Genomic DNA, 18537 nt, shown 5'->3' on the forward strand with positions numbered 1-18537 from the left:
TTTCTGAGTCCAGACTCACTTTTAGAGTTACTGTGTACAAAAACTATCGAATTTTTTGAGAAAAACATATCAGTCAGATCTTGGTTAATTCTTTTTGGAGCTCTTTGACAAGTGAATGTATTCTATAGCTTACAAATAATTCTTTATAATAAAGATGATGATGCTTCTATGAAAATAATGCAAGTGACAAAATTCCAAAAGACTATCTTGGTGTTTAAAGTAAAATTAGTTCATAAATGACACTAACACATGGTGAAATCAGATTCTGCTAACAACCAGCTGATTGAACCTAAACTCTAGTTTCTGTAAGCCTACATTTCCTATTCAAAAATTAAACGTTTGGGTGCTTCTCTGTTAGACACTGTCTTGGACACGTGAGGTAAGAGGATAAAGATGTTACTGTTCCCTTGAGGGTGTCATAATTATTGGCATATATGAATAAGGGAATTAAATTAGATAGTATACAGGTTCTTCTAGTTTCAAAATTCTGTTAGTCTCTGTTGGTAACATAGAACACCTAAGTTATTTAATTCATTCATTTCAATAAAAATATTAGCAATTCAGAAAGATATTGATACCTCTAGTAGAATGCTTCTAAATAGAAAGGTATAATACTGGTCCAATTTGTTATCTGTAGAGAAACTGGGAGCTATAATTAATGCTGAAGATGAGGTGAAGGGAATTCTTTGGATTCTCATTTCCCATGCTGCCTTTGCCCTTTATTTCCACAGATCATTGAGAACTAGCTGGAGAATAGCATAATGAAAATGTTTTATGGACTGAGAAATATTCTTGGCTGACTTTCAAAGCTGCAGTAGGAAACAAAATCCATAAAACTGACATCCTAGGAAATCAAAACCAACTTCAAGTTTAAGAATAAATGTGTAATCACTAACATAATGAAATGATTTTAAAACTTTATTATCTGCTAGAGATAAAGGCAACACAACAATGGGAAAAAATGTTCAGCTACAGAAAGTACTAAAATTAGACTTTTCCAAGAGATTAATTTTCTTTTCCCTTCCGGAGTCAAGCCCCTTTCCCAAATTACCCCCCTTCAAAAGTCACAGTGCCATGTACTGAAGAGACTTTATGACATCTTAAAACAGGTCAGGAAACTACAGCCACAGTCTAAATCTGGCCAGCCAACTGTTTTTTATTTGATTACATATTCTCTGTAGCTCCTTTTGCATGGTAGCAAAAGAGATGAATAGCTCCAATAGAAACTGTATGGCCAAAAAAAGCAAAAAAATATTTACAAATTAGCCTGTTTCAGAAAACATTGCTAACCCTCATCTTCAAGAAATCTCATCACCATGATGCTAATATTAAATTGATTTTATTTTTCAATAGTAAAAATTTCACAACAATGACATGTATTTCCTTTCAACTCCTTTAGTAAAGTAAAATTCCCTATTGTCCCTTCATATGATCTTTAAATTATAGACCAACAGTTGAAATATCCAATTTATATTTCAAAATTTTTTTCTAGTATAATTTTCAAATGTCATAAAGAATCCCAAATGGCAGGCATCTGAATTTGTTTCTTAAAACAAACCTCCCATACTCTCAAGGTCAATATTTAGGTGTGAAAAAGACCCAAGGAAGGATAGCCAGACATATACTGCCCTAAACACAAGCATTACTTATGATAATTTTCTTGGTGCATGCAAAATGCAAGCAAATTTTCATTTTAAAACCAAAATAGCTACAAGAGACTTAACACGTCCTAGAACAACAAGAAATAAGTCCCAATTCCTAGTAAAATGCTGCATTAGGCCATCTCTCTAGGGAAAGTCTTACCTTTAATCCATTCTATAGTACTCAGCCACAATGCTTAGACAAAATGCAAAATACAAAATATTCATAGAAATCTGCTATACTTCATAAAACTCTTATAATAAGAAATCAGTTACACATGTTCCATTTATTCTTTTACTCTGCTTCTTTCAGCAGTTCTGTTTAATATTAAAAGTTCAACAATGTAAAAACTATGAGGTGATGAAGTATAAATTAGAAAAAAACTGCATACCAGGAAATATGCAATGAATTTAGCAACTTGAAACAGAGATATACAAAGTAAAAATAGTTAAAAGTATTTAATAAGTTGTTATTGCTAGAGTTTCTTACATAAAAAAATTCATTAAATATTTAGATACATGATAAATTTTACCCTGATATGAACATACTTTTTCTATCCCAAATCCTGAGAGTCTAAGAAGCAGTAGTATTATCATCCAACGAGCACTAAATTAGAGGACATAGGAGTTATGCTCCTCTTCTCTTAAATTCTAGGGGCTTCTATTCCTTCTAAAAAATAAAAGGTTGTACTAGATGATTTCTAAGAACTTTCTTAGCTACAAAATTTTATGATTTTATGAAATTTTAAATACCACCATGTGCATGCAGGCGTGCTCAGTCATGTCAGACTCTTTGTAAACCCATGGACTACAGCCTAAGTTATTTTCTCTTTCCATGGCTCCTCCGTCCATGGAATTTTCCAGACAAGAATACTGGAGTGGGTTGCCACTGCCTCCTCTAGGGATCTTCCCAACCCAAGGATCAAACTCACGTCTACTGTGTCTCCTGCATTGGTAGGCAGATTCTTTACCACTGAGCCACCTGGGAAGCCCAAATACTGCTATAAAATCACATTTAAAAATTTATAACCCTCTTTGAAAAGTGTCATTTACAGAATGATGCCTACAAAAATTTCTTCTATAGTGTTCGGTGTCATGAATTCACTAAAGTTACCTGAAATCTGGAAATACTGCAAAAGAGGCTATCCCATTTCCTGACCATTACTCTAACACTCAGAGCTCTTTTCAAAATGTTACTAAGCCTGGAATTTTCATTTTCAATGAAAGCTGGCTCAGAACTTATTTTTCCCCTGACCACTCCAAATGGAAATCAATTCAGGACTTTAAGTGCAGAAACAGCTATACAAGAAAACAGTTATTAATATCACAGATACTCTTAATACTTCACAGAATATATCAGTCAGTTTTTAACAGAGCACTTAATTTTTTCATTTTTCCATATATTTAACCATCTCTTTAATACTCTAGTCATAAAACAGTATATCAAGTATTTTTATATGGTAGCCTTAAGTTTTATAAAACACAATAGATCATCTTCTTTTTCTCCCAAATAATAATGTCTTTCTTCTATTTCTAAAATACAAACTTTTTTCATATTTAAAACTTTTGAAATCAGGATATTCCTTGGAGTTGTTGATTTCTCAATACCATTTCACAGTTTAGGGCTGCATTTTTCTTCAGTAATGGTATGTAAAATAATGGTATGTCTTACAACTAACCAAATCTAACTTACAAATTAGATTGCTGAAATGCCATAGTGCCTGTCACCTGTAGAATACTCTAATTTCCCAAATGCTTCAATATCCTCCACTACAATCTAAATCCTGTTGTAGGACTCATTTCTATCTATATTACTGTATTTCTATTTATATGGAAATGATCATTATTACAAGAATATCAATGCAGAAATTATGAGAAACAAGTTTTTTAAGCAGTTACTAAATGCCAGGCACTACATAAAGCACTTTACATGTATTTAATTCCAACAACCTAGAATTTATTACTACTATCTCCATTTTAGAAATGAAACTAAAGCTTAAAGAGGTTAAGGTAATTGCTCTAGGTCCTGTTCTCTGTTTTACCCCCATGCAAAGCCTATTGCAGAAAGAGCGCTCAATAAATATTTACTTAACAAGTGAATGAATGAATGCTGCAAAGGAGTCTTATACTCACAGGCTCACAAAGAGAACATACAATAAATACAATCTTGAAAGGTTAATTAACTACTTAGACATGCAATCCTGAGATCTGTGGTGTGATAGTCAAATAAAAAAAGTGGCTCAGAGTATCTGCTCTGGAGTCAAAATACTTAAATTCAAATTTCAGCTCTGCTACTTGTGGTATACGATGTTGAATAAAGCAGTTATGGATCTAGATGCCTAAGTTTTCTCACCTGTAAATTGGAGATGAAAATAGGACCTACTCCTCCTGGGGTTGTGGTGATGATTAAAGGTTAATATAAACAAAAGGCCATAACATGGTGAGTGAAATCCAAAGGGAGTGATGCTATTTGTAAATTAAATAAATAAGATGGGCCTCTGCAGTCTTCAGAAATATGTTTCTAGTTTCAAATTTCTAGTTCTGCTTGAAGTCTGGAAGCAGGCAATTAATGCCAGCTACTAAGGATGATTCAGGATCCAGTGACTAGCTGGAACATCCGAGAAAGAGAAAGCTTTTCTAGGAATCTCTGGATTAGTCTAGTGGCCATTCCCTCAGTCAGAGGAGTCTGGGCCAAGAGAATATAGTATATGTTCTATATATACATAGACCATCCTATATGTCTTCACCTCTGGGGACAGAACTGTTGCCTAAGACAAAACTGACTTATGATTTACTACCCAGAGTATACCCTTCCTGACTATAATCCTGAAAAAGGTAAAATTTTAAGCTAGTTGGGAGGCAGGGCAGAGTACTGGAGCCAACTGTACAATAACCTGCTTTGCATTAATGTAGGGACTTTTTTGTGAATTTTTTTTAATCTGTAAAGCACTTAAAACAGTTTCTAGAATATGGTAAGCAGTAAGTGAATGTTCCCCAATATTATTATTAGCTCAGAATAATTCAAATCTCTTCCCTACCTCAGTGCCTTTTCTCTCTACCATATTATCCATCTTCCAAAGAGCTATGCTACTTCAACAGCATTTTCAATTTTCCCAAATATTACAGAGATCATTAAAGCACTTCACAAAGGGAATCTTACAACACTTTCTCCAACTCACAAAACAAAATCAGACAAAAAAATCTTATCCAGAACACCCATAATTTAAATGGGCATACAGAAAATGAGAAGTAAGTATCAGGCTTACTTATTTTTGAAGTCCCACAGACACTTAAATGGGGCAGAGGAAAGGAGACAATCATGGTTATAAGTAGACATTTTTGTGAGCATGAAATAAGACACTTTTATAAGTAGAAATCTCTCTTTCTGAAAGCACAAATATTTCTAAAGCTAAGCAAATGGTATGTCTATACTCTATTTACAATGTGCAGGTTGCAACCCTCAGTTTCATGGCTAATTTGAGTAAACTCAAATAGTCAAAATAATTGAGTTAACATCCTGGATAGTATGGACGAGCATATATTATGATTCATGGCTCAATTTGTTAAACATCTTACGTGTGGAAATCTAAATCATGATAAGAAGAAAGTTTTCTTAGGCACTATCTTTTTTGGATTAGTCATATGAGTTTGATCTGAATGTTATCATAGAAAATAAAAAAATGAAAGCAATGCCTAAAATTATAGAGAAAATTAATAGTTTACGGAATTTAAAAATTTCCCTGTTTTCCTATGTTTTCTATTTCTTTAACAATGCCTAAACCTGGTTTATTATTTGGGGAATTTTATACTTTGCTATCTATCAACAGATATGTTTTCCAATTTCTAGAAACTATGTCCAATTCAAATGGCTAAAGAACAAAAACATATGTGTCAAGATTTTGTTTGTTTTAGTTTTCAGGTAATAGCACTCCAACTAGACAAAACAATAATTTTCTAGGCAATGTTAGCTCATTATACAATTACAGGGAAAAAACAATTGAAAACAGAGTATCATTCTATGAGATTCTTATGGCTATAAAAACCAAACTGATTAAGACTTAGTGTAGCTAAAGTACAACTGCAATTTTCTATTTGTACTATTAACATTACATTGCGTAGTCAGCCTTACCTTTGTTTTCAAAGCGTCAACTAACTTGACCAAAATTTTTCTGTGCAAAGGAAACTACATAGAATTTATTTGAATGAGTCACTAAGGAAGGACTCACAATACGATGAAGACGATTAAAGAAAATGATATCTAGAGGCTGCAAATTATTAACAGCTCTAATACATATGCCAATTCCTCCTGAGCCAAAATGCCTACAAAACCAGGTTATTTCTACCGAGTATCTTGTCTGGTTTCTCACACATATTTCAAAGGCATTTTATGAGAACTCTGCTATATATTCCACCTACCATCTGGTTCATATTTAACAATGTTTCCCATCCTGTTCCTTTTTAGGCTCCAAAAACAGATGTCTCTGATGGCACATAAATGTGGCAGATCACCCTAATTCAGCAAACTTCTCTGGCTTCTTATTCTTCCCTTGCATCAAGGTGAACTTAAGCTATTTGTAACCTTTTGTTCCATCTCACCTCAGAAGTAATAAAGTGGTAATATGAAATAATTTTAAGGATATAAGAAAAAAAAAAGTGAATTGAAAGTTTTCTTTTAAGCCAAATGTATTAATAATATTAATAAATAAAATCTGTATAAAAAGTGCTAGTTCCTCTACACTGTAGTTGCTAATATACAGTTATTAGTGGCAGTCTTATATTTCTTACCTGCCCCTTTCAACTGCTAAGGCATCAAGTTCATCAAAGAAAATAATGGAAGGAGCCACTGCTCTTGCCTTCCGGAAGATCTGGTGGAAAGAGTGCCACATTAGCTAAAGATCAGCAAACTTCAGAAAACTCCATTACTGGTTTTAGTTTGAAAACTATTAGAACCAAATCAATTATGTACCAGTCAACCAGCTCAATCACTTTGTATACAACCTGTAACAGATGTATTCACACTTCATAATGGATGTAAAATACCTTCTATCATGGTGCTTACTTGCAAACAGACAAGACATCAATACATATTCTTCAAGGTGTGTAGGAGACAATTTGGCTTAAGTAATCAGACAATCTCAGTTAAAATCCCGCCTCTGCCATTTAGTAACTGTGTGATTTTCAGCAGATAACTTTACTTCTCTAAACTTCAAGTTCCATATCTCTAAAAATGGAGATTATGATAAATGCCGGCCTCAAAAGTTTAAGAACTGAATTTAAAAAGATGGCAACACATTTAGTATAATGCCTGGAACATGGTAACAGCTCAGTAAATGACAGTTATTATTATCTATCATAAACACAAGTTTAAAAGAAAAATAATAATGTATAAAATCAGCCAAAGTTTAGCATATAAAATACCCATAAACCTAAAAGTCATATGCCTTTTTCATTTCTCTGAAGACTATATGGAAAAACATAGTTAACACTTGGAAGAGAATAGATTGGATAGACCAGAAGTCAATCAGGCTATCAAAATCAAAGACTGGCTGGACAGCCATGGGGCAATATGCAGAAATGGGCTAGAAAAAGTCAGTACAGGCAGAAAGAAATTCAAATTTGTGTTAACTGGCACAAATTTGTGTGACCAGGCCCTCATTTTCTGGTCACAATTATGATGACCATAAAAATACACAATAGTTACCAAAACATTAGTATTAATAAGCACCACCTTTTTCATATTTTTAATCAAGAAGGGTGCTATCATTATCAGTTAATATTTTATATGGTCACCATCATCTATATTTCAAAGAGAAAAAAGAAACAAAAAGTAACTTAAAACTTTTTCTCAGATGCAAAACAAAGTATTCCAATCTCTAATACTCTTGGTTGGTACCCACATATTTCATAAATGGAGACAATCCATTCCACTGCTCTTTATGTATTTCTGTCCTTGAACAGCATCTGGGAAGATACACGATGCCCATGTGAGGCAGGCCAGCCTTTGTTTAGGAGAGCCAAAACTTATGGCCAAACTGCTATAGTTTACCCCACTTCAGTGCCTTGATTTTGCATGAATTTCCCAATTGTGCAGCTTTAGCAGTATGAAGTAATCAGCAGGCCAATCACTAACTTTAAAATTTAAGAGAGAAGGGGGATGCATTTTCTAAATCACTAGTCAAAGGTAAAGTAAATAAAATAAGGAGAGTACATTGAAATTTTCATATACTAATAAGCTTCTCTGATTTAAAGGACTACCTGGTTTAAAGGATTTAAATCTCATTTTAACATCATGTGTTAGTTGTTAAGTATAAACATATCCTTTTTTTTTTTTAATGAGATGCTGACAGTTGTTAAAAAAATATATTTGCTAAAACTAGAGGCTAGAAATATTATGATGTTTAAAAACAAAGACTATGTATTGTAGATAACCAAAATTACATTTAAAAATAATATTTGCCTGAAGAAAAAAATATACCACTAGAATTTAGATTTGGAAATTCTAAATCTGTAACCCCATACAAAATGGAAACTAGAGGACAGAAGTGTGGTTCTCCTATGCAGAGTTCCACTTTAAGGCATAATCTTACCTCTCTAACTGCTCTTTCAGATTCACCAACATACTTGTTCATTAATTCAGGCCCCTGCATGAAAAGAAAACAACTGTTCAGCATCTTTATAAATCCAGTTACATGATTATGTCTAAAAAAAAGAGAAAATACACACATAAAAAAAGAGAAAAAAAAATCTGCTTTTCATTAAATTAGTTCCTCTTGCATGCTTATTTTTATTGGGTGTTATTTATGCTTCAAAAATTAAAGCCATTTTGTATTCTAAAAACTGCACATCAGTATATAGTATCTGTGACTAAACATGATAGTTAAACATCTTAATCATCCACCCACACATCCATCCATACTTTTACTATGTAACAAACATGGTGCTAGGCACTGAAGACAGAACAGTCTAGTACTAGATCAGCACGGCTCTCTGACAAGAAGCAAGATCTCAGGGCTATTCTTTTTATGACTCTATGATAATTCTCAAAAAAAGGAATGGGAATCATGTAATCAATGACATTATCTGTTTCCAATATTATTATTTTTAATCATTATCACGCAAACTCTGTATTACTGTTATTGTTCTTGCAGCAACTCTCCATAAAAGTCAATAGTGTAACATAAAATAGTAATCCAGTGAAGCCATTTTTTTAAGTAAGTAAGCAATATACTTAATGCATATATATACTGCCCTCTAATTATCTGGCTTTAACTAAAGGAAAGTAGTTAGATAATTTGGAGAAATGATTACTGATCTCCATAGAGCTGACTCTAAAAAGATGACTTGAATATCAGTGCTGGAACAAGACTACGATCATTTCATGACATGAGAATACAATATGCTGCTACTGATAACAGACAGATTAACTTGTTTTAAAAATCTGATGTCCAAGCAAACAGACAATAAATACTTTGTTGAAAATGTGAAAATATGGCCTATAGCCTTAACCTTTAAGCCTTAACCATTAAGCCTTCACTTAATGACCCAGTGAAGGCTCATTCCACCACTACCTAGAGGTAGGCTACAGAAAACTCTGTGGATAAGAAAGACTGCTTTTTTCCTCCAAAAGCAAAAGGAAAAAAACAAAAACAAAAATCAAACCAATTTGAAAATCAAACCTAGGAAGTTAGCACTGAGAAGAAAATCTGGGTTAGAATAATTCAATTATTACTAACAGGTCACAGTAGTAATGAAAAGTTCTGTAAGGACTCTAGAAAACATGTGATTTTGTACAGTACATGCTAAGGAATTATATCTGGATGCCTGACCTAAAAACGCAATGCCACTAGCTGAACTGACATGTTACCTGAACCCAAAATTCTATTTTTTGCATGACTTAAAAAAATTAATTTATTTATTTAAATTGAAGGCTAATTACTTTACAATACTGTGGTGGTTTTTGTCATAAATCAACAAGAATCAGCCATGGATATACATGTATCTCCCCATCCTGAACCCCCTCCCACCTCTCTCTCTACCCCATTCCTCTGGGTTGTCCCAGAGCACCAGCTTTGAGTGCCCTGCTTCATCCATCAAACTTGCACTGGTCATCTATTTTACATATGTAACATACATGTTTCAATGTTATTCTATCCAATTGTCCCACTCTCGACCTCTCCCACATATTCCAAGTCTATTCTTTTTTTTTTTTTTTCCAAGTCTATTCTTTACATCTGTGTCTCTTATGCTGTCCTGCATACAGTGTCGTTGTTACCATCTTTCTGAATTCCATACATATGTGTTAATATACTATATTGGTGTTTCTCTTTCTGACTTCTTCACTCTGTATAATAGGCTCCAGTGTCACTCACCTCATTAGAACTGACTCAAATGCATTCTTTTTCATAACTAAGGAATAATCCATTGTGTATATGTACAACAACATCCTTATCCATTCTTCTGCCAATGGACATTTAGGTTGCCTCCATGTCCTAGTTATTGTAAATAGTGCTGCAATGAATATTGGGGTACATGTGTCTCTTTCAATTCTGGCTTCCTCAGTGTATATGCCTAGCAGTGGGATTGCTGGGTCGTATGGCAGTTCTATTTCAAGATTTTTAAGAAATCTCCACACTGTTCTCCATTGTAGCTGTACTAGTTTGCATTCCCACCAACAGTGTAAGAAGGTTCCCTTTTCTCCACACTCACTCCAGCATTTATTGTTTGTAGACGTTCTGATGGCAGTCATTCTGACTGGTGTGAGATGGTACCTCATTGTGGTTTTGATTTGCATTTCTCTGATAATGAGTGATGATGAGCATCTATTCATGTGTTTGTTAGCCATCTTTATGTCTTCTTTGGAGAAATGTCAGGTTTAGTTCTTTGGCCCATTTTTTGATTGGGTTGTTTATTTTTCTGGTATTGAGCTGCATGAGCTGCTAGTATATTTTTAAGATTAATTCTTTGTCAGTTACTTAATTTGCTATTGTTTTCTCCCATTCTGAAGACTGTTTTTTCACCTTGCTCATAATTTCCTTCGTTGTGCAAAAGCTTTTAATTAGGTCCCTTTAGTTTTCATTTCCATTACTCTGGGAGGTGGGGCATAGAGGATCTTACTGTGATTTATGCCAGAGAATGTTCTACTTATGTTTTCCTCTAAGAGTTTTACAGTTTCTGGTCTTACATTTAGATCTTTAATCCGTTTTGAGTTTATTTTTGTGTATGGTGTTAGAAAGTGTCTAGTTTCATTCTTTTATAGGTGGTTGACCAGTTTTCCCAGCGCCATTTGTTAAAGAGATTGTCTTTTCTCCACTGTATATCTTTGCCTACCTTGTCAAAGATAAGGTGCCCATAGGTGCGTGGATTTATCTCTGGGCTTTCTATTTTGTTCCATTGATCTATATTTCTGTCTTTGTGCCAGTACCATACTGTCTTGATAACTGTAGCTTTGTAGTATAGTCTGAAGTCAAGCAGGTTGATGCCTCCAGTTCCATACTTCTTTCTCAATATTACTTTGGCTATTCAAGGTTTTTTTGTGTCTTCATACAAATTGTGAAATTATTTGCTCTAGTTCTGTGAAACATACCATTGGTAGCTTCATAGGGATTGAGCTGAATCTATAGATTGCTTTGGGTAATATACTCATTTTCACTACATAGATTCTCCCAATCCATGAACATAGTATATCTGGTCTGTCTATTTGTGTCATCTTTGATTTCTATCATCCGTGTTTTCTACATACAGGTCTTTATTATAGTTTTCTATACACAGGTGTTTTGTTTCCTTAGGTAAACTGATTCCTAAGCATTTTATTCTTTTTGTTGCAATGGTGAATGGGGTTGTTTCCTTACTTTCTCTTTCTGTATTCTCATTGTTAGTGCATAGGAATGCAAAGGAATTCTGTGTATTAATTTTATATCCTGCAACTTTACTATATTTATTGATTAGCTCTAGTAATTTTTTTTGGGGTGGGGGGGAAAGCAATGGCACCCACTCCAGTACTCTTGCCTGGAAAATCCCATGGACGGAGGAGCCTGGTAGGCTGCAGTCCATGGGGTCGTGAAGAGTCGGACACAACTGAGCGACTTCACTTTCACTTTTCACTTTCATGCATTGGAGAAGGAAATGGCAACCCACTCCAGTGTTCTTGCCTGGAGAATCCCAGGGACGGGGGAGCCTGGTGGGCTGCCATCTATGGGGTTGCACAGAGTCAGACACGACTGAAGCGACTTAGCAGCAGTAATTTTTTGGTGGCTTCTTTAGGGTTTTCTATGTAGAGGATCATGTCATCTTCAAACAGTGAAGAGTTTTACTTCTTTTCGAATCTGGATTCCTTTTACTGCTTTTTCTTCTCTGATTGCTACAGCTAGGACTTCCAAAACTATGTTGAATAGTAGTGGTGAGAGTGGGCACCCTTGTTTTGTTCCTGATTTTAGAGGAAATACTTTCCATTTTTTGCCATTGAGGGTAATGTTTGCTGTGGTTTTGCCATATATGGCTTTTATGTTGAAGTATGTTTCTTCTATGCCTGCTTTCTGGACAGTTTTTATCATAAATCGGTGTTGAATTTTGTCAAAGGCTTTCTCTGCATCTACTGAGATAATCATATGGTTTTTATCTTTCAATTTATTAATATAGTGTATCACACCAATTTATTTGCAAATACTGAAAAATCCTTGCATCCCTAGGAGAAAGCCACTTGGTCATCATGTATGATCTTTTTACTATGTAGCTGGCTGAATCCAAAATTATGAAGTCATCATCACTAAGGAAGGTAATTTTGAATTTGAAGTTCCAACTGTCAAAAATTTCTTATTTTCTTGTACAACAAACTTTAAAAGATTAAATTCAGTTTCAAAGATAAATACATTTTAACACTAACAGAAAACTTAAGGGATCATAAGCTGTGCTGCTATACTTTTTGTTCTATTTGAGGTCAAATATACATCACTGCAGAGAAGGCAATGGCACCCCACTCCAGTACTCTTGCCTGGAAAATCCATGGACGGAGGAGCCTCGGGGGCTGCAGTCCACGGGGCCTCGCAGAGTCAGATACGACTGAGCGACTTCACTTTCACTTTTCACTTTTATGCATTGGAGAAGGAAATGGCAACCCACTCCAGTGTTCTTGCCTGGAGAATCCCAGAGACAGAGGAGCCTGGTAGGAGGCTGTCTATGGGGTCGCACGGAGTCAGACACTACTGAAGCGACTTAGCAGCAGCAGCAGCAGCATACATCCAATTATTAAAAACAGAAGAAAATAGCAACTAGCGACAGCAAATTTTACGAAATACTGCTAAATGCTTAATATGCATTATCCCCCTAACTGCTTACAACACACCTTTGAGGCGAATACTCTTATCATAATTTTAGAGAAAAAAATATTGAAGTGAAAAAAAGGTTAAGTAATTTACACAACTTAGTCACACAACTTAGTAGATGACAGAACAGATATTGAAGCCTCTTAATCGTTATGCTGACAATTAGAGAAAATGCCCCAAATGGTTAGCCACCAATAAGCAAAAAAGATAAGCAACAGATTAGAATACAAACATTATGTGAGCTACTCACAGAATTTTATTAGTGAAAGAACTTCAGGAGAATCATTTACTCTAAGCTATCTCACTTAAAGCCTGAGGAAAACAAAGCAAAAGAAATTAAGTGAAATACCAAAAGTCCTAGACAAACTAAATGACAGAAAATAGAGGATTTGAGTTTCCAGAATACTAATACTACACTTTCTAAAAACCGTATGTCCTCTGATTTTCAAGTTCTAAAAAGAAAAAAATAAATAAAAAAGGAAATGTCCTCTTAAGACTAGACACAATAGCAGCAATTCAAATTCAAAGGTTTTTGTTGGAAGAGATCAGGTGGCAAGGGCAAAGTCTAATTTTCAATAAATAGCTGCTAGCGTGGCTTAGTTTGAACATTCTTTGGCACTGCCTTTCTTTGGGATTGGAATGAAAACTGATCTTTTCCAGTCCTGTGGCCACTGCTGAGTTTACCAAATTTGCTGGCATGCTGAGTGCAGCACATTCACAACATCATCTTTTAAGATTTGAAATAGCTCAATTAGAATTTCACCACCTCCACTAGCTTTGTTCGTAGTGATGCTTCCTAAGGCCCATTTGACTTCACATTCCAGGATGTCTGGCTCTAGAAGAGTGATCACACCATCATGGTTATCTAGATCATGAAGATCTTTTTTGAATAGTTCTTCTGTGTATTCTTGCCACCTTTTCTTAATATCTGCTGCTTCTGTTACATTCATACCATTTCTTTCCTTTACTGTGCCCATCTTTGCATGAAATGTTCCCTTGGTATCTCTAATTTTCTTCAAGAGATCTCTAGTCTTTCCCATTCCATTGTTTTCCTCTATATCTTTGCATTGATCACTGAGGAAGGCTTTCTTATCTCTCCCTGGTATTCTTTGGAACTCTGCATTCAAATGGGTATATCTTTCCTTTTCTCCTTTGCCTTTTGCTTCTTTTCTTTTGCAGCTATTTGTAAGGCCTCCTCAGACAACCATTTTGCCTTTTTGCATTTCTTTTTCTTGGGGATGGTCTTGATCACTGCCTCTTGTACACTGTCATGAACCTCTGTCCATAGTTCTTCAGGCACTTTGTCTGTCAGACCTAATCCCTTGAATCTATTTGTCACTTCCACTGAATAATCGTAAGGGATTTGATTTAGGTCATACCTGAATGGTCTAGTGGTTTTCCCTACTTTCTTCAATTTAAGTCTGCATTTGGCAATAAGGAGTTTATGACCTGAGTCACAGTCAGTTCCCAGTCTTGTTTTTGCTGACTGTATAGAGTTTCTTCATTTTTGACTGCAAAGAATATATTCAATCTGATTTCAGTACTGACCATCTGGTGACGTTGATGTGTAGAGTCGTCTCTTGTATTGTTGGAAGAGGGTGTTTGCTATGATTGCATCCAAGTACTGCATTTCGGACTCTCTTGTTGACTGTGATGGCTACTCTATTTCTTCTAAGGGATTCTTGCCCACCGTAGGAGATATAATGGTCATCTGAGTTAAATTCACCCATTCCAGTTAATTTCAGTTCACTGATTCCTAAAATGCCTATGTTCACTCTTGCCATCTCCTGTTTGACCATTTCCAATTTGCCCTGATTCATGGACCTAACATTCGAGCTTCCTATGCAATATTGTTCTTTACAGTATTAGGCTTTACTTCTATCGCCAGTCACATCCACAACTGGATGCACTCATCTCAAATGCTAGCAAAATAATGCTCACAATTCTTCAAGCTAGATCTCAACAGTACATGAACCGTGAACTTCCAGATGTTCAAGCTAGATTTAGAAAAGGCAGAGGAACAAGAGATCAAATTGCCAACATCTACTGGATCATTGAAAAAGCAAGAGAGTTCCAGAAACACATCTTCAGTTCAGTTCAGTTCAGTTCAGTCGCTCAGTCGTGTCCGACTCTTTGCAACGCCATGAATTGCAGCACGCCAGGCCTCCCTGTCCATCACCAACTCCCGGAGTTCACCCAAACACATCCACTTCTGCTTTACTGACTATGCCAAAGCCTTTGACCATGTGAATAACAACAAACCGTGGAAAATTCTTCAAGAGATGGGAATGCCAGACCACTTGACCTGTTTCCTGAGAAATCTGTATGCAGGTCAAGAAGCAACAGTTAGTACTGGACATGGAACACAGACTGGTTCCAAACATGGAAAGGAGTACATCAAGGCTGTATATTGTCACCCTGCTTATTTAACTTATATGCAGAGTACATCATGTGAAATGCCGGACTGCATAAAGCCCAAGCTGTAATCAAGATCGCCAAGAGAAATATGAATAACCTTTGTCACTAACTTCCAATAAATTATTAATTGATAATAAGTATTGAAGGACAATTGAAGAATTGCCAGGAGAAATATCAATAACCTCAGATATGTAGACGACACCACCCTTATGGCAGAAAGTGAAGAAGAACTAAAGAGTCTCTTGATGAGAGTGACAGAGGAGTGAAAAAGTTCAGAAAACTAAGATCATGGCATCTGGTCCCATCATTTCATGGAAAATAGAAGGAAATAATGGACACAGCGAGAGACTTTATATTTTTTGGCTCTAAAATCACTGCAGATGCTGACTGCCGCAAAAAAATTAAAAGATGCTTGCTCCTTGGAAAAAAAGCTATGACCAACCTAGACAGCATATTAAAAAGCAGAGACATTACTCTGCCAACACAAGTCTATCTAGTCAAAGCTATGGGTTTTCCAGTAGTCATGTATGGATATGAAAGTTGGACTATAAAGAAGGCTGAGTGCTGAAGAATTGATGCCTTTGAACTGTGGTGTTGGAGAACATTCTTGAGAGTCCCTTAGACTGCAAGGAGATCCAACCAGTCCATCCTAAAGGAAATCAGTCCTAAATATTCATTGGTAGGACTGATGCTGAAACTGAAACTCCAATACTTTGGCCACCTGATGCCAAGAATGACTTCTTTGATAAGAACCTTATGCTGGGAAAGATTGAAGGTGGGAGGAGAAGGGGAGTACAGAGGATGAGATGGTTAGAAGGCATCACCGACTCGATGGACACGAGTTTAAACAAGCTCCAGGAGTTGGTGATGGGCAGGGAAGCCTGGAATGTTGCAGTCCATGGGGTCACAAAGAGTTGGTCATGACTGAACAACTGAACTGAACTGAGCATAGGTTACTTTGAAAAAAAGAATTTTATTGATAACTAATTTTGAGAGACCAATAGTATCTACTTACAAGGGTTAGATACATATAGAATCTCACATTTGCTCATAAACAAAAAAAGGAATAATAAATCTCTAAAATAGATAAGACTGATAAAACTAGATAAGGTTATTTCTATTCTAGTTTTACTTGCCAAAATAACTATGTTATGATAGTCCTGCCACATTTCACCTGGTTAGAAAAGTGCCTCATTGATAAGGGTGATCAATAAACCCACCAAAAGTACCATAAATTGGGGTGTTAGTTTTAATTTTTCCATGATAAAGATTTCAAGTGCTTAAGTTTATAAAACAACAAAAATAACACAAATACATATAAACATATGTCCAACTGTTCTATTAATCTAGTGGAAACTAACCTGACTTATCTCTTTGTTTTAGTGTTTTCCACCATTCCAGTCACAAATTCAAGTACAGTAGTCATAGATTGCTGCTGCTGCTAAGTCACGTCAGTCGTGTCCAACTCTGTGCGACCCCAGAGACGGCAGCCCACCAGGCTTCCCCGTCCCTGGGATTCTCCAGGCAAGAACACTGGAGTGGGTTGCCATTTCCTTCTCCAATGCATGAAAGTGAAAAGTGAAAGTGAAGTCCCTCAGTCGTGTCCGACTCTTAGCAACCCCATGGACTGCAGCCTACCAGGCTCCTCCGTCCATGGGATTTTCCAGGCAAGAGTACTGGAGTGGGGTGCCATTGCCTTCTCCAGTCATAGATTATGCTCTTGCAATTTTGCCCCTTATGCTCTTGCAATTTTGCCCCTTTAATCACTACTGGGTTTTTTCCCCAGTCTTCTCAAGGGCTTTTAAATGTGTCTGACACCTGCCTGTTACTTTTGGCTTTTACAATTCATATCCAGCTTTTATAAATTCCAAAATGTCTAGGGAAGGCAAGTTAACCCAAGTGTTAACTATGGTTAAATGTTATGGAATAAGCTCATAAAAACCCAAACTCACATGAGGTAGAATTACATATAGAAATGTGAGTAAAGGATCTTGAAAATTAATAAAAAGTACAGCACTAGCATACAAAAAAGGCCACTTTGGGAAGGAACTTCAAAGAGTTTGAAAACTGGCATTAGGTACTAGGCAAGAAATGCCTGGATTAGTGAAAAAACCTAAAAAAGTGACAGCGGCTGGCAAGGAAGGAAATAGAATCCAAACTGTTTTCTCAAAAATTATAACACAAACCTTCCCCACAATTCATTCATTCAAGAAAAGAAAAGGACACATTTCTTTAGAACTTAACAATGTGGGCACCATGCTGACTACAATTCAGCTAGCTATAGTGTTCCTACGCACACTCCCTGGCCCCAGAAAAATCCCTTATATTATTATTGATCACTCTCAACGCTGTCAATCTTCTTTACTGACTACTGTACAGCATCTTAAACGTGAGGTCTCAATTTCCATTTTTTCATCCCTAGAAATGACCATTCTCTTGAGCTACAAGGAGTAGAAGTAGTAGTGTTAGTCACTCAGTCATGTCTGACTCTTGGCAACCCCATGGACTGCAGCCCGTCAGGTTTCTCTGCCCGTGGAGTTTTCCAGGCAAGAATACTGGAGTGGACTGTCATTCCCTTGTCCAGAGGCTCTTCCCCACCTTGATTGAACCAGGGTCTCCTGCATTCCAGGCTGATTCTTTACTGTTTGAGCTATAGGGAAGCCCCCTTCAGCTACAAATTTGTGTTCAACACCCTTTTAGACACCTCTGTCATCCTGTTCTAAAGGCATTTCAAACTCCACAAGTCTAAATCCCAAATGGGTACCTGCTTTCCCACCTCGAACCTACTTTTCCTCCTCATCCGCTAACTCTTCCTAGAGTTAGTGTAGTTTTAATGACCTGCCAGTCATTAAAAGTAAAATTTTAATCACCTTTAACTTCTTTCTCATTTCTCACATACAATTAATCATCAAGATTCAAAATGCTAATCATTTTGCTACTTCATTTGTTTATTCTCACTGAATTATGAGTTTTGGTAGGTAGCAAGAAGCCCTTCTAACGACTTCATTTACCATGTACAGTGCCTGACACACAGAAGGTGCTTAATATATATTTGAGTTGTTGCTACAAAAGTAAAATATTTACAAATAGTTTAAGTGTTATAGACATGAATTAAATTTCATTCAAAGGAGACTTAAAAGAAGGAAAAAATAATCAATCTC

The 18537-nt window shown here is 35.9% G+C and overlaps 1 protein-coding gene across 8 annotated transcripts in view; it reads right to left on the reverse strand.

Annotated features, from left to right (window-relative positions):
- Positions 1-18537, reverse strand: part of AFG2A (AFG2 AAA ATPase homolog A) — a 332309-nt gene that overhangs the window by 235027 nt on the left and 78745 nt on the right. For all 8 annotated transcript variants that reach the window (XM_070770143.1, XM_070770147.1, XM_070770148.1 and 5 more), the window contains exons 12-13: positions 8228-8281; positions 6426-6505 (exon numbers count right to left, since the gene is read on the reverse strand). In XM_070770143.1, coding sequence (XP_070626244.1) covers positions 6426-6505; positions 8228-8281 — 134 coding nt within the window. The remainder of the gene's footprint in view (positions 1-6425; positions 6506-8227; positions 8282-18537) is intronic.

The sequence above is a fragment of the Bos indicus genome, chromosome 17 (genome assembly GCF_029378745.1).
Source record: "Bos indicus isolate NIAB-ARS_2022 breed Sahiwal x Tharparkar chromosome 17, NIAB-ARS_B.indTharparkar_mat_pri_1.0, whole genome shotgun sequence".
NCBI classification, from domain to species: Eukaryota; Metazoa; Chordata; class Mammalia; order Artiodactyla; family Bovidae; genus Bos; species Bos indicus.